The sequence below is a fragment of the Saimiri boliviensis genome, chromosome 9 (genome assembly GCF_048565385.1).
Source record: "Saimiri boliviensis isolate mSaiBol1 chromosome 9, mSaiBol1.pri, whole genome shotgun sequence".
Classification (NCBI taxonomy): Eukaryota; Metazoa; Chordata; class Mammalia; order Primates; family Cebidae; genus Saimiri; species Saimiri boliviensis.
Window position 1 is genome coordinate 43,508,549 of NC_133457.1, and position 23,074 is coordinate 43,531,622.

Here is a 23,074-nt window from a genome sequence, read left to right on the forward strand (position 1 = left end):
TGTTTTTAAGAAAATGCTAAACTGTCTTCCAAAGTGGCTGTATTATTTTGCATTCCCAACAATGTTGCTTCACCTCCTTGCCAGTATTTGGTATTATTAGTGTTCTGGATTTTGGTCATCCTAATAGATGTATAGTGGTATTTCATTGTTTTAATTTGTATTTTCCTAAGGACATATCCTTTTGAATATCTTTTTATGTGCTTATTTGCCATCTTGTGTCTCTTATTCGGTAGGGTGTCTGTTCAAATTTTTTGCCCATTTTTAAATCTGGTTGTTAATTTGTTTGTTGTAAAGTTTGAAGAGTTATTTGTATATTTTTGATATCACTGTCTTATCAGATATGTATTTTGGAAATATGTTTTCCTACTGTGTGGCTTGTCATCTTATTCTTCAGTAGTGACTTTTGCAGAGTAGATATGTTTTATTTTAATGAACTCCACTTTGTTATTTTTTTTCATGATTGGTGCTTTTGATGTTATATCCTCACTTTTATTTGTATCTTCTTTTTCCTTTCTTTCTTATTGATCTTGTCCTCTTCAGTTTAGATTTTGCTCTACTCCAGTAGTTTCTCATCCTGTGAGCTTTTGTCCTGGAATGGATCTCTGTTGGTTGGTTTATAGGGCCCACACTTTGCCAACACTTTCAGATTTTGTTGCAATCCACCTCACAATTTTGGCTGCTGTTCTTAGTTCAATTTGCTGCACTTTCTATTAAATGCTTGTTGCAAGTTTGAAGTTCTCATTCCTCTTCCTCCCACCCTCCTTCCTCTCAAACAGATGTTATTATTGTGTGGGTCATATAATTTTTAGAAGTTTGTGCCCGTTTGTTCCTATTTTGGAGTTCATGTGGGTAGCTTACCACTTAGTGTTATCATAGATGATATGTGCCAGGTTTGCTTTGCTCTTATAGTTTCCTTACCTCTATTTATGGGGAAATTTCAGAATATTCTAAAACTATACCACCATTGCTGCTATCTTTCCAGAATCGTTAATATTTTACATTGCACTTTTCAACATAACATTCGTAAAGCTGTATATTCTGGCTATCTTGTTTTCATTCATGTTCAATTATTCTACATGAATAAAATAGGATGTTGGCTTTCATTAGAGAGACTATTGTGGACTTATCCCGACACACACACACACACACACACACACACACACACACACGCAGACATGTGCACACACACACACACACGTCATTTCAATCAATACCTAGATTCATGTTCTCGTTCTATCACTTATGGTTATGGTCTGAATTATGTTCCCTCAAAGTTCACATGTTGAAGTCTAACCCCCAGTACCTCAGAATGTGACCATATTTGCAGATATGATTCTTAAAGAGGTAATTAAATGAAAATCAGACCAAAGTAAGATGGGCCCTAATCCATTATGACTGGCCTCCTTATAAGAAGAGGAGATTAGAACACAGACATGCACAGAAGAAAGACCATTTGAAGACAAAGCAAGAAGGTGGACATCTATAAGCCAAGAAGACGGGTCTCAAAAGAAACCAAATATGTCAATGTATTGCTCTTAGATGTTAGTCTCCCAAAACTATATAAAAAAAAAAATAATGTGCTTACTATCTATGTACATATGGGAAATCTCTTGAATATATGTGTCCTTTGTTGCTGAGGGCTTTTCTGAAGATCAAATGTGATAATGTTTAAAAATTATATTGTTAATTGGCTTTCATATAATAATTGGGATGGACATCAAGAGGAAATAGTTATGTAAGAAAAATGTTTTAAAAGACATAAATATGAACACTCATTTTATGAGAACTTACGAAGGTATTTGTAGTCCCATGCAATTTTCCTTATCTCTAATTAACAGTTTGGGTGCAGAGTGTCTATACACTCTAGTGAAAATTCTGAAGTTTTCATTCTAACTCAAAAAATTTATTTGCTTTTTGTCACTATGTCTGAAATACTGTGTTAGAATACAACCTTTTTCTGCAGTGTTGTGCTAGTTGAGGCTTAGGACTTAAAGTTAAAAATGAAACATGTTTAACACCAGTCCCTGAATTATCTCTATCTATGATTAGGGATATCAAAATGCCCGAAAAGTAGAGCTGTATCTACCTTCTTATTTATTGGAGAGTAGAATGCATCTGGCTAAGTAGTCACATATATTCCTCTTTATAAACTAAGTTGAGCACATACTTAAAATACAAATTAAGAAACTTAAATCTACTTATATTGCTTAATCAGTAGCACAAATATATAGAAAGATAATAACAGGATAAATTGCAATAGCAAAATATAAAGATAGAATTAACCTACTAGAAACAAATACTACTTCTTAATTAAGCACTGTCATAGATGTTGAAGTTCCAAGTGGAAAGATCAGCTGCTGGCTTCAGAGATACCTAGCAGTGTAGCATTAACTGTGTCAATTCTCTTTAGCCCATGGCCTTATACGTGGCTTCTAAGGGTCAGAAACTCAATCTTGTCAACATATCAGAATTATTTTTTCTCAAAAAAGTTGACTGTCTATAATAAAGCTAACTAGAGACTGATACAGAAACCAGAACTGCTTAATCTCTATACAATAAAAACAAATAATTGTCAAGGGAATAGCACTTTCTTTTTCTATGTGCAAGCTCCAGGAAGAATCAAATTATAATGGTTATATCTACTTCTATATTCTGGCACAGCATATATTTATGTACTTATAAAAACATAAATGTGGCCTTTTGCCTTTGGGTTATGCCTGTATATGCTTGGGGATGGAAACATCTGCATGCACTAGAAAGAGAAAACTCTCCACAATGTTTAAGCAGCCTTGTTTTTTAAAAAATTGATCATATACTATTGTATTCAGCTAGAAAGAGTATGGACTCTTTAGAGAAAAAAAAATGGTACATATCTCACTTAATTCTGAAAGATATATTGTCAAGCAGAAACTAGGCTCTGTTTACCATAGCTACTTCAGGAATATTCACACAGATATTTGACAAAGCTCTGTCATAAATATAAAAATTAACTTATGGAAAATTCATTTGCTTCTATTGAATTGTAGTCCAAACAGTTAGGTAATAAAATATGGCTTTAACAAAGCAATTAAGTGATAATTTTTAGAGACTGTATATAAATTGATAAATTGAAATTTCTACTAGATCATAGTATTATACTTTAGTATTATAAAGTATTGATTACTTTTCATTTGCATTATTTTGCATATGAATTAATATAATGTGTGTGTCTGGATAGAAAACTTCCCTTTTTCATCAGACCCCACAGTTAGGTACAGTCCAGAGATTTCTTGGTAATATGACATTTAGTTAGTCATGATTCTGATTCATCTACTTTGTTTCCAACAGTCTAGGGAAGAGCCCCAAGTAAAATTTGCTCTGTACTTATACATCCAAACCACTATTTAAACATAAAGTCATGTATTTCTAATTGGCTACTTGGAAATTGAAGCCATGATTAAACTTCAGCTTCTATAGGGGCAATAATTAACTTATTAAAGATCATTTCTACTGTATAACAAATATATGACATGAATTTCTTCCTGATACATTTGCATCCTTGAACTTACTTGTCCTGCCAAAATTTGCCCTTTTCTCTAATGGATTTCAATGACTAGTATCTATTTGATTTTATTGCATTTGTGCCTTTTACTTCTCACCACCCACAGATTCTAAAATTGATCATATACTTTTCTTATAATTCTGATACCTTTCCATTGGGTTGCCCACTCTTACTTCTCCATTTCCATTGTTAAGTCTCTTAATAATGCTTCAGAATTTCTCATCTGAGTAAAAAGAAAAAAATAGATTAATGGAAGTACACAATTCATTATCATGGTTGACAGTGTCTGAACTCAGAATGAGGTCAGTGTAAGGGCAAAAAGTGAACATCAGCTTTTTTCAAACACCTCAAGTCATAAAAGATGATGAATGTAGGAGTTGAGGAGAAGTAATTGTGTTTTCTGCATCTGTAGTCTCTGCTCAGCTTTTCCGTTGGTTTAGCACATTCATTCTTAACTGTGACATACAGAGTCAGGCAATTCCCCTCTGCCTCATGAAGTACTGAAGTGTCCCATTTATTTGGACATATGACAGTACCTTTCACAATTGGTTCTTAAATCAGCATGCAAGATTTTCTATAATTTAACATGTTTAAATATGAACAGAGCTTTCTCTTTCATTAGCATTTAATTCTTTTTGAGAGTCATCTCTATTTTTATTTATATTTATAAAGTAGCATTTTAAAATAAATACTATTGGGCCCAATAGATAGATGATTATCAAAGACTATCAAAGTAGCTGCTTATCTTACACATGATAACTGTAAAATATTCCCATGTTTATGACTTAAGTGTGAGAAATCCTGAGACAATTTTATGTTGAATGGAGTAGGTGCTACTTTTAATTTGATATTGCTTGACAATAATCCTTTCAGAAATTTTAAGTTACTAATTATTAAATATAAACCCCTTACGTTTTATGGTTTTAACAGTGTAATGTAACAGTTACAGATTGATTGCTTTTAAAATAGATGTTAATTATGATGAAAGACCCATTATTCCTAACTTTCTGTTAAGTTGGGGTCTCCATTGCTGCTGCCATGGAGTCTCCATTGCTGCTTCTTAGTGGTGTCTTCTTTCTAGTGGGTTCCTCCGGAAATGTAAATTTCCAATGTAACTTTAAAAGGTAAACTCCACTCAAGTTTTCTTTTAAGGACAGGCAGATAATAGTCATCAAACAATGAGATACTGTGGTGTGAACCTGATAATAACCAGATAGTCTTCTTTATTGAGGTACTGAGGTTACAACTGACTCTCTGTTACCACTTACAGTTTTTTTTTTTTTTTTTTTTTTTTTTCATGTACTAGGCTTCTTTGGGTTCCAGACAGTTGGAAACAATGTGTAATCCTCTAGACCTTCCTATTCCAAAACCTGTGACTGCCAGGTAGTACTCTGTCTGTGCTTTTCCTAGTTTAGAGCCTCAAGAGCCATAGGACTCTGCTCAGCCTCCAGAGAGTCCCCGAACATCTACTCCATTCTCACATTCCACCATCTCTGTTGACTGTTCGCCCATATCACCACCTCCTAGCAGTAGAGTTGGGACTTGTCAACTTCCTGGAATCAGAATTTTTATGTTACTAATACCAAGCCTGAAATATTTGTATTAGTTTACATTGTGTTGTCAATTTCGATCTGTAATGATATAATTTGGCTCTGTAACCCACACGAATTTCATCTTGAATTGTAATCTGAACTGTAACACCAATATGTTGGCGGCAGGATCTTGTGGGAGGTGATTAGAACATGGGAGTAGTTGCCCCCATGCTGTTCTCATGATACTGAGTGAGATCTCATGAGATCCAGTATTAATAAGTGACATCCCCCCACTTCACTCAGTGCCATTCTCACTTCTCACTCCCGCTGCCATATGAAAAAGGATGTGTTTGCTTCCCTTTCTGTCATGATTTTCAGTTTCCTGAGGCCTTCTCAACCATGCGGAACTGTGAGTCAATTTAACCTTTATACTTTATAAATTGCCCAGTCTCAGTTATTTCTTCATTGCAGCATGAGAGCAGACTAATACAGATAATAATTGGTCCCACACAGAGTGGGGTGTTGCTATTGAAGATACCCCAAAAATGTGGAAGGAGCTTTGGAACTGGGTAACAGGCAGAGGTTGGAACAGTTTGCAGGGCTTGATAGAAGACAGGAAGATGTGGGAAAGTTTGGAACTTCCTAGAGACTGTTATATGGCTTTTGCCAAAATGCCGATAGTGATATGGACAAGTCCAGGCCAAGGTGGTCTCAGATGGAAATTCCTTGTTGGGAACTGGAATAAAGGTAACTCTTACCATGTTTTAGCAAAGAGACTGGCAGCATTTTACCCTTGCCCTAAAGACCTGCGGAACTTTGCACTTGATAGAGATGATGTAGGGTATCTGGCAGAATAAAGTTTTAAGCAGCAAAGTGTTAAAGATTTAACTTGTGTGCTCTAAAATGCATTCAGTTTTATATATTCACAAATATATGGTTTGTAATTGGAATTTATGTTTAAAAGGGAAGTAGAGCATAAAAGTTTGGAAAATTAGCAGCCTTATGATGTGATAGAAAAGAAAAACTCATTTTCTGGGAAGAAATTTAAGCCAGCTGCAGAAATTTGGGTAAGTAACCAGAAGCCAAATGTTAATCACCAAGACAATGGGGAAAATGTCTCCAGGGTATGTAAGAGCCATGATAGGTCCACAGGCCTAGGAGGAAATAATAGTTTCATGGACCAGGCCCAGGGTCTTGCTGCTTTTGTGTTGTCTTGGGACTTGGTGCCTGTGTCCCAGCTGTCGCTAAAAGGGGCCAATTACAGCTCAGACCATTACTTCAAAGGATAGAAGCTCCAAGCCTTGGCACCTTACACATGGTGTTGGGCCTGTTGGTGAACAGAAATCCAGAATTGAAGTTTCAGAACCTCCACCTAGATTTCAGAGGATATGGAAATGCCTGTATGTCCAGGCAGAAGTTTGCTACAGAGGTGAAGCCCTTATGGAGAACATCTGCTAGGAGAGTGCAGAAGGAAAAAGTGGGGTTGGAGCTGCCACACAGAGTCCCCACTGAGCCACTGCCTAGTAGAGCTGTGGGAAGAGGTCCACCTTCTTCCAGACCCCAGAATGGTAGAGCCACTGACAGCTTGCCCCTGGAAAAGCCACAGACATTCAATGCCAGCCTGTTAACGCAGCTGGGAGGGGAACTCTACCCTGCAGAACTACAGGGGTGGAGCTTCCCACAGCTGTTGGAGCCCACCTCTTCCATCAGCATGACCTGGATGTGAGACATGGTGTCAAAGGAGATTATTTTAGAGCTTTATGATTTGGCTGCTGCACTGGATTTTTGACTTGCACGAGGCCTATAGCCCATTCATTTTGGTCAATTTCTTCCATGTGTAATGGGTGTATTTACCCAATGCCTGTACCCACATTGTATCTAAGTAATAAATAACTTGCTTTTGATTTTATAGGCTCATAGACTAAAAGGGCTTACCTTGTTTTAGATGAGACTTCGAACTTGGAATTTTGGGTTAATGCTAGAATAAGACTTTGGAGGACTAGGAGCTGCTGGCAAGATGGCTGAATAGGATCTGGTCTGCAACTCCCAGTGAACTTAACACAGAAGATGGGTGATTTCTGCATTTCCAACTGAGGTATGCAGTTCATCTCATTGAGACTGGTTGGACAATGGGTGCAGCCCACAGAAGGTGATCCAAAGCAGCGTGGATCACCTGCTTTGGCAAGGGGATATTTCTTTGGCAAGGGGATAAAAATCCTCTGACCCCTTGCACTTCCTCACCTCACTGAGGAAGTGCAAGGGGTCAGAGGATTTTTATCCCCTTGCCAAAGAAAGCCATGAGAGACTGTGCTAGGAAGAACAGTGCATTCCTGCCCAGATACTGCACTTTTTCCCACAGTCTTCGTAACTGACAGACCAGGAGATTCCCTCTGGTGCCTACAACACCAGGATCCTGGGTTTCAAGCACAAAACTGGGTGGGCATTTGGGCAGACACTAAGCTAGTGGCAAGATTTTCATATGTATACCACAATGTCAGTTGGAACACCAAGACAGAACCCTTCACACTCCTGGAATAGGGGCTGAAGCCAGGAAGCCAGGTGGTCAAGATCAGTGGGTCCCACTCCCATGGAGTACAGCAAGCTAGATCTACTAGCATAGCAGTCTGAGGTTGAGCTGGGATGATAGAGCTTGGTCTGGGGAGGGGCATCCTCCATTGCTGAGGCTTGAGTAGGTGGTTTTCTCCTCACAGTGTCAATAGCACTAAATGCTCACAAGAGAAGCGAGGAACAATATAAAATCAACAGCCTAATATCATGATGAAAAGAACTAGAGGAGCAAGAGAAAACAAATTCAAAAGCTAGCAGAAGACAAGAAATAACTAAGATGAGAGCAGAACTGAAGGAGACAAAGACATAAAAAAATTCTTCAAAAAATCCATGAATTCAGGAGCTTTTTAAAAAAAAGATTAACAAAATAGATAGACCACTAGCCTGACTAATAAGAAAAGAGAGAAGCATCAAATAGACACAATAAAAAATGATAAAGGGAATATCACCACCAATCCCACGTAAATACAAACTACCACCAAGGATTACTATAAACATCTCTATGCAAATAAACTAGAAAATCTAGGAGAAATAGGTAAATTCCTGAACACATACATCCTTCCAAGACTGAACCAGGAAGATGTTGAATCCCTTAATAGATCAATAACAAGTTCTGAAATTGAGGCAGAAATTAACAGCCTACCAACCAAAAAAGGTCCAAGACCAGACAGATTCACAGCTTAATTCTACCAGATGTACAAAGAGGAGCTGGTACCATTCCTTGTGAAACTATTCCAAAAAATAGAAAAAGAAGGAGTCCTCCCTAACTCATGTTTATAAGGCAAGAATCATCCTGACACCAAAACCTGGCAGAGACACAACAAAAAAAGAAAATTTCAGGCCAATATCCCTGATGAACATTGATGCAAAAATTCTTGATAAAATACTGGCAAACCAAATCCAGCAGCACATCAAAAAGCTTATCCACCACTATCAAGTCAGCTTCATCCCTGGGAAGCAAGGCTGGTTTAATATATACAAATCAATAAATGTAGTTTATCACATAAACAGAACCAGTGACAAAAACCACCTGATTATCTCAATAGATGCCAAAAAGACCTTTGACAAAATTTAACTGCCCTTCATGCTAAAAACTCAGTAAACTGGGTATTGATGGAATATATCTCAAAACAATAAGACTGATTTATGACAAACCCATAGCCAATATCATATTGAATAGGCAAACACTGGAAGTGTTCCTTTTGAAAACTGGCACAAGACAAGTTTCCCCTCTCTCTTCACTCCTATTCAACATTGTATTGGAAGTTCTGGCCATGCAATCAGGCAAGAGAAAGAATTAAAGGGTATTCAATTAAGAAAAGAGGAGTTCAAACTGTCTCTGTTTGCAGGTGATATGATTGTATATTTAGAAAACCCCATCGTTTCAGCCCCAAATCTCCTTAAGCTGATAAGCAACTTCAACAAAGTCTCAGATTACAATATCAATATGCAAAAATCACAAGTATTACTATACAGCAATAATGGACAGAGAGTCAAATCATGAGTTAACTCTCATTCACAATTGCTATAAAGAGAATAAAATACTTAGGTATACAACTTACAAGGGATGTGAAGGACTTCTTCAAGGAGAACTACAAACCACTGCTCACGGAAATAAGAGAGGACACAAACAACTAGGAATCGTTTCATGCTCATGGATAGGCAGAATCAATATCATGATAATGGCCATATTGCCCAAAGTAATTTATAAATTTAATGCAATCCCCATCAAGCTACCATTGCATTTCTTCACAAAATTGGGGGGAAAAAACTTTAAATTTTATATGGGAACAAAAAAGGGCTTGCATAGCCAAGACAATCCTAAGCATAAAGAACAACGCTTGAGGCTTCATGCTACCTGACTTAATCTATACTATAAGCCTACAGTAACAAAAACAGCATGGTATGGGAACCAAAACAGATATATAGGCCAATAGAAGAAAACAGAGGCCTCAGAAATAACACCATACATCTACAACCATCTGATCTTTAACAAATGTGACAAAAACAAGTAATGGGGAAAGGATCCCCTGTTCAATAAATGGTGTTGGGAAAAGTGGCTAGCCATATGCAAAAAGCTGAAACCGGATCCTTCCTTACCCCTTATGGCTTAAAGACATGAGAGCTAAAACCATAAAAACCCTAAAAGAAAACCTAGGCAATAGCATTCAGGACATGGGCATGGGCAAGGACTTCATGACTGAAACAGCAAAAGCAATGGCAGCAAAATGCAAAATTGACAAATGGAATCTAACTAACCTAAAGAGCTTCTGCACAGCAAAAGAAACAACATCAGAGTGAACAGGAAATCTACAGAATGGGAGAACATTTTTGCACCCTATCTGTTCATCTGACAAAGGGTTAATATCAAGAATCTACAAATAACTTAAACGAATTTCCAAGAAAAAAACAAACAACCCCACCAAAAAGTGGACAAAGGATATGGACAGATACTTCTCAAAAGAAGACATTTATGCAGCCAACAAACATATGAAAAAAAGCTCATTATCACTTGTCATTAGAGAAATGCAAATCAAAACCACATTGACATACCATCTCATGCCAGTTAGAATGATCATTATAAAGGCAGGAAAAAACAGATGCTGTAGAGAATATGGAGAAATAGAAATGCTTTTATACTGTTATTGGCAATGTAAATTAGCTCAACCATTGTAGAAGACAGTGTGGCAATTCCTCAAGGAGCTAGAACTAGAAATACCATTTGACCCAACAATTGCATTACTGGGTATATACACAAAGGATTAGAAATCATTCTACTGTAAAGACACATACACACATATGTTTATTGCAGCACTGTTCACAATAAGGAAGACTTGGACCAACCCAGATGCTCATCAGTGACACACTGGATAAAGAAAATGTGGCAAATATACACCATGGAATATGATGCAGCTATAAAAAAGGATGAGTTTATGTCCTTTGCAGAGAAATGGATGAAGCTGGAAATCATCATTCTTAGCAAACTAACACAGGAACAAAAAACCAAATACCACATGTTCTTACTCATAAGTGGGAATTGAACAATGTGAACACATGGACACAGGGAGGGGAACATCACACTCTGGGGCCTGTTGGGTGTTGGGGGGCTAGGGGAGGAATAGCATTAGGAAAAATACCTAATGTAGATGGTGGGTTGATGGGTTCAGCAAACCACCATGGCACATGTATACCTGTTTAACCAACCTGCACATTCTGCACATGTACCCAGAACTTAAAGTATTACAAAACAAAAAAAGGAAAAAAAAGTACTGCTGGCAACAACAACAACAACAACAACAACAACAAATTACATAGGAGGCCTGTTGGAAGGGCATGATTGTATTTTGAAATGTGAAAACATGAGACTGGGGAGGGTCCAGTGGCAGAATCATATGGTTTGGCTCTGTGTCCTCCCCCAAATCTCATCTTGAATTGTAATCTGAATTGTAGTTTCCACAGGTTAGGGGTAGGAGCTTGTGGGAGGTGATTAGATCATGTGAGTGGTTCCCCCATGCTGTTCTCATGACAGTGAATGAGTGCTCATGAGATCTGATGGTTTTATAAGGAGATTTTTCCCCCTTTCACTCAGCACTCTCTCAGTTCTCTCTCCTGCTGCCATGTGAAGAAGGACATGTTTGTTTCTCCTTCTGCCATGATCGTAAGTTTCCCAAGGCCTCCCCAGTCATTTGGAGCTGTGAGTCAAATAAGTTAAACTTCTTTCCTTTATAAATTACCCAGTCTCATGCCATTCTTTATAGCAGCATGAGAATGAACTAATACAAATAATAACTTTTAAAGTTGGCTATGGGTTGGGTAGAGTTATGATTTTATAACTGATATCAATTGATAATTTAACAGATTAATCTACAGTCCTCAAATTCAGCAATTTATGGATTTTTTATTTTTGTGATTTCAGATTCTTCATAGGTTAATTTGTATACTTTCTTTAGTTTTTAAAATTATTTAAATAATTTAGTTTATAAATAATTATCTTAATGAGGCAAATATGTATTTGTATCATTCTTTCTCCTCTCAGTTGTACCAAATATGTTACATATATATGATTATTTTTGTTTGCTAGAACTGCCATAATATAATGCCATACACTGGGTAGCTTAAACAACAGCAATTTATTTTCTTAGTATGGAGGCTAGAAATCCTGAGATTAAACTGTGGGTAGGGTTTTTTGTTTTTTTGAGACCCTCTTATTGGCTTGCCAATTCTTGCTGTGTCTTAACATGGTCTTCCTTCTGTGTATGTTTATCTTTACTTCTTCTGCTTATAAGGAAACCAGTCATATTGGATTTGGGCCCACCATAATGAACTCATGTTAACCTCATTATTTTTTAAAGGCCCACCATCCAAATATGACCACATTTGAGGTTGGGACTTTAACATATGAACTTGGGTGTGTTTGGAGGACAAAATGTAGCCCATAATGATGGCACTTAATAATTTTTTAATTTGCCAAAACCCAAAAATGGGTAAAGTATATGTTTGTTTGAACTTCAACAACACAGTGAGGAACTATTTACAATGAAGTCTAGATACCTGCTTGGTGCCTATATTAGATTGTTCTCACACTGCTAATGAAGACATACTTGAGACTGGGTAATTTATAAAGGAAAGAGGTTTAATTGACTCACAGTTCAGCATGGCTGAGTAGGACTCTGGAAACTTAAAATCATGGCAGAAGGGGAAGCAAACACATCCTTCCTCACATGGCAGCATCAAGGAGAATTGATTAGCAAAGAGGGAAAAGCCCCTTATAAAACCATCAGATCTCATGAGAACTCACTCACTATCATGAGAATAGCAGCTTGAGGGTAACCACCCTCATGAGTCAATTACCTAGAGTTAGAGTCTAGAATGATTTGTTAATTTTTTAACACTTAGTTGATATATAAGTGCAATTTTGCCATGGATAGAATATTAAAACACAACATTTTAGCCCAATAATTTACATTGTGTGATTTAAATAGAAGATGATAATCTTAATTTCACAGTTGTAGTTTTTAAAATAAGTCAGTTTTTGAGACATTAATAATAAATATGAAATTAGACTTACATAAGATAAATTGTCTAGCTATAGTTACAATGTATTATCTGAATGGAAAAAATAGATATTACTGAGATAAACTCATCTGTATCTCTATAATCTTTTTCAATTTTATTTCACTGAAATAATACCATCATTCTATCGTTGGTCTTGATACAGTGGCAATCCTTATTGATCAAACATCTGATATGAAAGGCCTTTTGTTATTTTAGTAACTTTACTCTTTTGACTATGGTATAAGATAAACCTCCTCAAACTGATTTTATCATAGAGCTAGAGAAGATCTTCACAGATCATGTGGTTGCCCCACTTCAATAAGCAAAGCACATTCTTACACACACACACACACACACACACACACACACACCATACACTATATACCACACACTTTGCTACTCTTTACCAAATAGTTGTTTAGACTTAATCAGCAGGGAAATATAACTTATGAGGCTGAATATTCAATCTTTGGGCTAATTTTTCTTAAGTCCTTTTATTTTTTTTCTTGAGTTGAATATAGCCTCCCTAAGGTTTCCCTTCCTTTGGTACTGGTCTTGCTTCTGAGCCATGACTGTGATCTAGTCTAGTGGAAAACATTTGGGCTTTGGCATTAGAAAGTCCTTTTTCAAACCATGTTTCCACCTTTTATTAACAGTCTTCTTAAGAAAGTTCCAGGATATCTCCAAGACTCAGTTTTTACTTAAAGAAAATAGGCTGAGGGTGGTGGCTTATGCCTGTAATCCCAGCACTTTGGGAGGCCAAAGCAGGTTGATCACTTGAGGTCAGTTTGAGAACAACCTGGCCAACATGGTGAAACTGAAACCTCATCTCTACTAAAGTATAAAATTGGCCAGGCATTGTAGTGGGCACCTGTAATCCCAGCTACTTGGGGGACGAAGGTAAGAGAATCACTGGAACCTGGGAGATGGAGGTTACAGTGAACTGAGATTGCACCATTGCACTCCAGCCTGGGTGACAGAGCAAGACTCCCTCTCAAAAGCAAAACAAACAGGCAAAAAACAAAAAGAACCCCCCCCCAAAACTCAGCTACCTAACATCAAAACTTTATTCATCACTTCAGGTTGGTGGGAGGATCAAACTGATAATGAAAACTTCCAAGGTGTTCTCACAACACTGGCATCATTAACTTGCCTCAGTACATTGCCTCTTCCAATTCCACCCTAGTCTTCTTTTGGATAACTTTTAAGTATCTGTAATATTCTTCTTCAGTTTCTTTTACAATAGTCTTGAATCAATTTTCATTTTAATATTTAAAATTATAGAAATTATTTTTAAAATATTGAGCAAATATGTTACATAATAATTCTGATTTTCTTGACACTAAATTTGTTTTTATTTACATTCACAATGAGGAATTTTTATAGTGATTATGTACCTGTGAAATTTTTAGTTTATTTCAAACTTCCTTTTTAGCAGAATGTGATAAACCAGATAAAACACTTCTTAGGCGTGAGTTTTCTCACTTCAGAGGTTTTTCAGGACTGTTCTCTAATTTCTGACTCAGACTCCATATAGAAATATTTTTTCATTTTGTTTGTTAGAGATATTAATGACAGGAACTCTCTGCTGCATATTATAAATAGAAAAACCAAATAAAACTAAAAAAAAAAAAAAAAAAAAAAAAAAAAAAAAGAATAGAAAAGGCAAAAGCGGGAAATGAAGACCAAAGAGAAAAATGAAACACATCAAGTAATTTGTAGAGGTTTATGTCATGAAAGCACCTCTCTAAATGTTTGTTTTTAATAAAGAATAAATTTTATTTTCAATGTTGAAGATTTTTCAGCAATGCGGTCACCTGGCAATGGAGTAGATGGGGGAAGTGGACAGTATAGAACTTCTGATCTTTATATTTGATTTTCCCACAGTAATTTTACTCCACAGCACTATCACAGCCTGAGCCACCAGGGTTCCTTTGATAGACCTGGCTCAGGAAATATTAGCTCTCTCATACTCCATCAGAAGTCATGCTTAGTGGATTAACATTTTGCTGATTAATCATTCTGATTGTTTAGAGTTAATTCAGCTCTGCATGAATCTGATGACTCTTTTTTTCTCTTTTCTATCATTAGTGTCTAAATATCTTATTATCCCTAGAGATCATTCTTTTGCTTTATCATTCTTTTCTCATGTCTTATCTATATCTTAAACTTGTAACTATTTCAGAACTTTCTATAGCTATAAAATGCAACTTATTACTTGCATCAAACAAATATCCTACCTTTGAAAGATAGAAGTAGGAATATATGTTCTGTGAAAATTCAGAGGAGAAAGTTCAATACATAATTGTGACAGATGTGTTGATGTTAACCTTCTTAAAAGCATCAAAATAATTTTTAAAAATTTCTTTTGAAAGTTGGCCAGGAATACTTTGCCCTGACCATTTTAAACGGAAGTATGTGACCTATGACCTGGATGGAAATGTTGAAGAGTATCACATAGAATTCCTGGGTGATCCCCATTCCAGATCATGGATAAGTGCAACATTTGTTGGACATTATAGTATCACATTAAAGGTAGGTACAGTAACATCCAAACTTTATTATTCTTGCACTTGTTTTTAGTTATGGTAATTTTTATCTTTAATCATAAAATATATAATTATTTACTTTTAGATTTATATAAATAATGTATGCTCTTTATTTAAATTCAAATATTTGTATTTTTAAAGTGTTTTTCTCAAAGAAAGTGTGGATATGAAATAGTTATGGGAGTTTTAACTTTTGTTTTTCTAATGGCAATGTAATAAAAATCAACAAGACTTTATGTGATTGCCTTTTGAAACAATTTTAAGACTATCATTGGGTAATTTTTGAATTCTCTTGAGAAGAGGAGACTCTCTGTTGTAGCCATAGCTCACAGGAAAAATTAATTATGGATTACAACCAGCTTTTCAAATTTCAAATGGAATATTTCATTTATACTAACTCTTCAGTATCTTTTTGACTCTTTTTAAACTTTAAATCTCATGCTTCAATTAATGGATAGACTGTTAGGTTGGTAAGTCAATTAAATGATCTGTGTTTATATTCTAATATTGAAACTTTTAATCAGAAAATCATGCTTTCATTAAAACTTGATAAAATGTAGATGTCAGAAATGTGAATACCTTTTACTCAATTTGGATATTTTCTCTTTTTCCTTTTTATATATTTTTTTCAAATGGCTGACCTTGAATTACTGGGCTCAGATGATCCTTCTACCTCAGCTTCCCAAGTAGCTAAGTCTACAAGCACACACTACTGTGCCCAGCTGGATGTTTTTTGTTTGTTTTGTTAATAGATGTGTACATATTTAGATTTACAAATAAGTAAATATGTGTATTTGAAACATGCAATTTAATGCACAGTAAAATTAAATCTGTGAAAATTAGGGGTACTTTAAAATGAGTTTTTACTGTATCTTTGGCAACAGTATTTTGGTATTCAGTTTTTAAAGGGTAAGAGGGAAAGCTGTTTTTATGAAAACATTCAAGTATGGAATAATGCCATATAAATCAATTTCATAGTAGTTGTGATCCAGTCTTCTTTATATGAGGCATCTTCTGTGCTCTGACGTCTGACGTTTTGAATGTGCTCCTAGATTCTTTTGCTGGCAACCACAGAAGACAGGATAGAATATTCCATCTGTGCCCCCTTTATAAAGGATGGAGAAATGTTTTCTCATTCATGAAGCTGACCTTAGAATCTTACCTTGGGATAGCTCAGATTTTCCTGGCCTTTGAAAGTGGAGATAGTATTGACCCCAATTTACATTCTATTGCCTAGACTTCCCAGGGATTTAATCTTTTATGGTCATTTTTGGAGCTCCTGTATCCTCTGATGCTATCTGTATACTTTTCCACATTGATCCAGATATTAAATACACACCCCTGGCCTCAGAAAGAAAGACCACATACATGAAAACTAATGTATAGTTAGACAATATATAGTTTTAAAAATTTTTTTCTAGAGGAAGGGTATATAAATTGTGTAAGTTATCTGATAACTTTTTCTAAAACTGGATGAAGAACGATAGTCATATATAATTTTAACTGGTTATAGCTGACTAAATGTTACTTCATACACTAATATAATTTTCCTCTAAATTCTGCTAAATTAATTTATCAACTTATTAATATTCCAGGATTTTCACTGAATATGGACTCCCTATATTTTGCAGTACCTATATTAAGATGGGATAGAAATAAATTTGCCTACAAAGACCTGCCTTATATGGATTTAAATTAAATAGTTTGGTTTTATTATGAAGATTTTAACTATTTTCTTTTGGGTTAATCATGTTTGTCTAGTCTTTTAAATAGTTAATTTAATAGGTACATGTTGCCATGTTTATGAGACCTTTAACTTAATTAATTTTATTGTTAAATGCACAACAGTACTCAGTCATTCTCTAGTCATGCAGATAGTGTTTCCCCTAATAAATGGAACTATTCACTGATACACTGAGATATATTCCAGAAAATAGTTGAAGGCAACATTTTTGTTATAGATTTATAATTGATGTTAGCTTATAGATTTTATATTTTAATAGTTAGCTATGCATATAGCTGAAATCCAGCCTCCTCTCTTATAAAAAACCTTGATATTCCTGAAAGTATTCAGAGATGGGATTCTGGGAAGAAGGTAGAGTAGAAAGTTTGAGAAATGTATCTGTCTATGTAGAAAACAATCAGACACTGGTAGAATCTGTTTAATGTAACTATTTTTGAACTCTGGAGTCGATTGAAGGCTTGCAACTTCCAGGAAAAGGCTTGGACTTTATGCTGCAGTTAATTTCCATCAACTTCAGCTCTTAACACAGTAGCAGCTACAAGTCTCCATCCCCAGCCCTGGTGAAGTGACCCAAACCTTCATTCCTGAGGGGTCTGGACTATTTTTAGTCCTGCCTGGATTGGGCTGTTGTAGTTTGCCATTGACCTTAACAGCAGGCAGTTGTGCACAAGTTTCTGGAGCATCTTGCACACAGCTTGCAGGAGCTGAGGTGGGCAAAAAGAACCTTGTTTTCCAAATACTGGGAATCTGTACTGTAGTTGCTCATCGCTGCTTATGATCACAAAGATACAGGCAATTAAAGGGGCAGCTACTATTATTGTAATCTCCCCCGTTTTTGCAAGCTCCTCCCTCTTCAGCTGAAGTCACTTCCAGGGGATTAAAAGCCTGGCACACTTTCGCACCACCCCTTTCATTTTTTCATTTTTCCTCTTGTGAAAACCGTATATTAAACACTGCAAAATTTGAAATCAACTGCATATACAGGGAAAATTAGAAAGTGACTGTACAGGCAGAGGGAAAGATACATGCTCAGAAAAGACCTAAGCAAAACTAAAGTTTTAGTTCAGGCTGATCCTTGGCACAAAGATAGCCTACAACAAAAAAAAAGACAGAAGCAAGAACAGAAAACAGCAAATTGGGGGGAAGAGGAAGGATCTGATTTTCACGCTTATCATATAATTAAATGTTCAGTTTTCAACAAAAATTCATAAAGCCTATAAAGAAACAGGAAAGTATGGCTCATTTAAAGGAAAAAATCATCAGAAACTATCCCTGAGAAAAACTTGATGGCAGATCAGTTAGACAAAGACTTTAAAGCCACTGTCTTAAAGATGCTCAAAGAACTAAAGGAAAATACTGAGAGTCAAGAACATGATTTATGAACAAAAAAGAAATATGAAAAAGAAATAGAAAACCTAAAAGAAAACCAAAAGAATTTGGGAACAGAAAAGTACAAGTGAAATAAAAAGTTCACTAAAGTGATTCAAAGGCAAATTTGAGTAGAGAGAAGAAAGAATGAGCAAATGTGACAGAACAGTGGAAATTATTGAGTCTGAGTGTATTAGGTTCTTTAGAGGGATATATATATGTTAATGGTGAACTTCCCACTTGTATATATATATATATAAAATACATGAAATATAAAATATACAATATTTATATATTATATAAAATAAAATAAAAATGTTATATCTAAAACTATGTATATACTTAATAACTAAATAAGTATATATTTATTAAACTCCTATATATATATATATCTCCCTCTGTCCAAAGTGTCCAGCTAGCATCTTAACTTCTAGTTTAATGGAATTATTGTTGTGTCTCCTGGTGGCTATGTTCCTCCCTCTGGAACTATATATATATATACATATACATTATAAATATATATATATATATATATACACATACACACACACATTATATATATATACATATACATTATATATATGTAAGTTAATACTGAATAAACTCCATATATATAATCTATATATATATATATATATATATATATATACATAATGTGTATATATATAATGTATATGTATATATATATGGAGTTTATTCAGTATTAACTTACATGATCATAGCATCCACAATAGGCTGACTGCAAGCTCGAGGGGCAAAGAGAGCCAGTCCAGATCTCACTGAAGAACTTGGAGTCTGATGTTTAAGGGCAGGAAGCATTCAGCATGGGAGAAGGATGTAGGCTGGAAGGCTAGGCCAGTCTCTCCTTTTCACATTTTTCTGCTTGCTTTATATTTGCTGGCAGCTGATTAAATGGTACCCACCCAATTAAGGGTGGCTCTGCCTTTCCCAGATTAATGACTCAAATGTTAATCTCTTTTAGCAGCACCCTCACAGACACATCCAGGATCAATACTTTATATCCTTCAATCCAATCAAGTTGACGCTCAGTATTAACCATCACAAGTCCATCCCTTGTCAACTTGAACCTATACACATCTCCTGATATCATACATAATCTTCAAATAAAGACAATAATAAGGTCATATGCCTAATGCAATACAATTATCCTTTGGACAATGGAAATGCACCACTCCCCAACCCAAATACTATTACATAGTTAATGATACTTAAATGCTGATATGAAGTCAATAAATCTTAAGTCACATGATAAAGGAAAAAGGAAATAAAATGAAGATCTTTTCTCAGTACGAGTGTATACATGCACCAACATGTTTTTTAACAAAGAAGAAATATTCATGACAATTACAGTCCCATTTCTGCAGCTGGTCATGTGGTTGTACCTGGTATTGATGACTACCTTCTTCTACTACCCATTCTATATTCCCTTTGTCTTTAGTAAGCATCTCAGCAGACCATGGCTTTTTTTCCTGGTGAAGTGACCCAAACTCTCATTCCTTAGGGGTCTGGACTATTTTTAGTCCTGCCTGAATTGGGCTGTTGTAGTTTGCCATTGACCTTAATCACCCAAGAGACACCCTAATGGATCTTCTATATTCCATGCATACTCTTCCTTGCCTCCATTTTGGAGTGGTCAACTGATTTCATCTTGATAGTCCAGGTCAGTCACCCAGCCAACACTCTAAGGTCCTTAGCCTGTTGACCTAAAGGTAAGAGGAGCCCAAAGTGCCCAGGTGGCATCTTAACTGCTAGTTTAATGGAATTGTTGTTGTGTCTCCTGGTGGCAGTGTTTCTTCCTCTGGAACTAAGACCCCTAGGCCAGCAGAATATAATGTTGTGGGAACAGGAAGCAAAAATTTTGCTAGTGGATCACAAAAGGTAATGGTGAGTGGTACCACTTTCACTTCTATTCGTTGATTCCTGGAACCATGAATCCTGGCTATAGGGGAGACAGTACTATGTGTTGGATACTAATTCAGAGCATGCACAGTCTTCTTGAGAACTTTGCCCAAGTCCTGCAAAGTATTGTCACCTAGTTGGCATTCTAATGTGATTTCAAATGGCTCTTCCACCATCCTATCAATTCAGCTGCTTCAGGATGATGGAGAACATGGTAAGACCAGTAAATTCCATGAGCATGAGCCCACTGCCACACTTCTTTAGCTATATAGTGAATGCCTTAGTCAGAGTCAATGCTGTGTGGAATACCATAATGGTGGATAAGGTATTCTGTGAATTGATGGGTGGTAGTCTTGGCAGAAGCATTGTGTGTAGGTTAGACAAACCCATATCCAGAGTCAGTGTCTATTCCAGTGAAGACCTCTGCCCTTTTCCATGATGATAGTGGTCCAATATAATCAACCAGCCACCAGATTACGGGGTGATCACCCCGAGGAATGGTGCCATTTTGAGGTCTCAGTGTTGATCTTTGCTGCTGGCAAATTGGGCACTCAGCCGTGGCTGTAGCCTATCAGCCTTGGTGAGTGGAAGTCCATGTTGCTAAGCCCTTGCATAACCTCCATCCCTGCCACCATGGCCACTTTGTTCATGAGCCAATTGGGTGGTGACAGGGGTGGCTTGGGAAAGAGGCTGAGTGGTGTCCAAGAATGGGTCATCCTATCCATTTGATTATTGAAATCCTCCTCTTCTGGAGTCACCCATTGGTGAGCACTCACATGGGATACAGATATCTTCACAGTTTTTGACCACTCAAAGAGGTCCATCCACATACCTCTTCCCCAGATTTCTTTGTCACCAATTTTTTAGTCATGATTCTTCCAAGTCTCTGACCATCCAGCCAAACCATTGTCTAAAGCCCATGAATCAGTATATAATCACACATCTGGCAATTTCTCCTTCCATGCAAAGTGCACAATCAGGTGCAGTGCTCGAAGTTTTGCCCACTGGGAAGATTTTCCTTCACGACTCTCCTTCAGGGATGTCCTAGAAAGGGGCTATAGTGCTGCAGCTGTCAATTTTTGAGTGGTGCCTGCATATCATGCAAAACCATTTGTGAACCAGGCCTTAGTCTTCTCTTCTTCTGTCAACTAATCATAGGGAATTCCTCATGAGGCCATTGGTGCAGGCTAGGGGAGAGAAGGCAGGGTGGCAGGCATGGAGACTGTGAGCATTTGGGCCACTTCCTCATGTAACTTACTTGTGCCTTTAAGACCTGCTCGAGCTTGATCTCATGTATCACTTCCATTTGATGATGGAATGCAGCTGTGCACAACCCACTATATGGCTAGATGGGTTAGAAAGCACCCAGTTTATGATAGGCTGTTCAGTTCGCATGGTGACTTGATAATCTGTAGTGAAATGTTCGGTTTCCACCAAAGCCCCTTAACAGGCCAAGAGTTGCCTCTCAAAAGGAGAGTAGTTATCTGCAGAAGATGGCAGGGCCTTGCTCCAAAATCCTAGAGGCCTCTGCTGAGATTCACCTAAGTGGGCCTGCCCAAAGCTCCAAACAGCATCCTTATCTGCCACTCACACTTCAAACAACATTGGATCTGCTGGGTCATATGGCCCAAGTGACAGAACAATTTGCACAGCAGCCTGTACCTGTTGCTATCCTTCTGTTCTGGACCATACTCAAAACTGGCAGCATTTGGGGTCACTTGATAAATGTGCCAGAGTAATACACCCAAATGAGGAATGCATTGCCTCCATAATCTAAATAAATGCATTAGGCATTGTGCCTCTTTCTTGGTTATAGGAGGGTCCAAATGCAGCAACTTGTCCTTCATCTTAGAAGGAACATCTCAACAAGCCCCACACCACTGGACACTTAGAAATTTTAGTGAAGTAGAAGTTCCCTGAATTTTAGTCAGATTTATTTCCCATCCTCTGGCATGCAAATGTCTCACCAGTAAGTCCAGTGTGTTTGCTACTTCTTGCTCACTGGATCCAGTCAGCATAATGTCATCAGTGCAGTAGACCAGTGTGATATCTTGTGGAAGTGAAAAGTGATCAAGGTCTCTAAGATTAGGACACAAAGATGGAGAGTTGCTATACCCCTGAGATAGGACAGTAAAGGTATATTGCTGGCCTTGCCAACTGAAGACAGATTGCTTCTGGTGGGCCTTATAGACAGGAATAGTGAAAAAGGCATTTGCTAAGTCAATGGCTGCATGCCAAATACCAGGAAATGAGTTAATTTCCTCAAGCAGTGAAACCACTTCTGGTATAGCAGCTGCAATTGGCGTCACCACTTGGTTACACTTATGATAATCCACTGTCATTCTCCAACATCCATCTGTCTTCTGCACAGGCCAAATGGGAGAGTTCAACAAGGATGTGGTGGGAATCACCACCCCTGCATCCTTCAAGTCCTTGATGGTGGCACTAATCTCCACAGTCTCTGCAGGGATGTGATACCATTTTGATTTACTATTTTTCTAGGTAGAGGCAGCTCTAATGGCTTCCATTTGGCCCTTCCTACCATAATAGCCCTCATTCTACTAGTCAGGGAGCCAGTGGACCCACCATAAGTCAGACCTGAGCTAAAACTCCACTAATTATCTGACCTCTTTAAGCCCATACTGGAACTGGAGGACCACAATGACATGTTGGGTCCCCTGGAATCCGTGTCAGCTCAGAGCCAGTGTGCAGTAGTCCCTAGAAGTTATCTGCTTGTATAAATTAAGTAGGAATGCAGTTAGGATTCCTATCAATTTCACTTCTAGGAACACCATGA

At 36.9% G+C, this 23,074-nt stretch overlaps 1 protein-coding gene and 1 long non-coding RNA gene across 5 annotated transcripts in view; one reads left to right on the forward strand and one right to left on the reverse strand.

Annotated features, from left to right (window-relative positions):
• Positions 1 to 23,074, forward strand: part of ZCWPW2 (zinc finger CW-type and PWWP domain containing 2) — a 153,945-nt gene that overhangs the window by 40,854 nt on the left and 90,017 nt on the right. For all 4 annotated transcript variants that reach the window (XM_074405769.1, XM_074405768.1, XM_074405771.1 and 1 more), the window contains exon 3: positions 15,072 to 15,231. In XM_074405769.1, the coding sequence (XP_074261870.1) occupies positions 15,072 to 15,231 (160 nt within the window). The remainder of the gene's footprint in view (positions 1 to 15,071; positions 15,232 to 23,074) is intronic.
• Positions 1 to 23,074, reverse strand: part of LOC141585633 (uncharacterized) — a 95,590-nt gene that overhangs the window by 25,568 nt on the left and 46,948 nt on the right. The window contains exon 3 of the long non-coding RNA XR_012519220.1: positions 3,689 to 3,764. This is a non-coding gene — a long non-coding RNA (uncharacterized LOC141585633). The remainder of the gene's footprint in view (positions 1 to 3,688; positions 3,765 to 23,074) is intronic.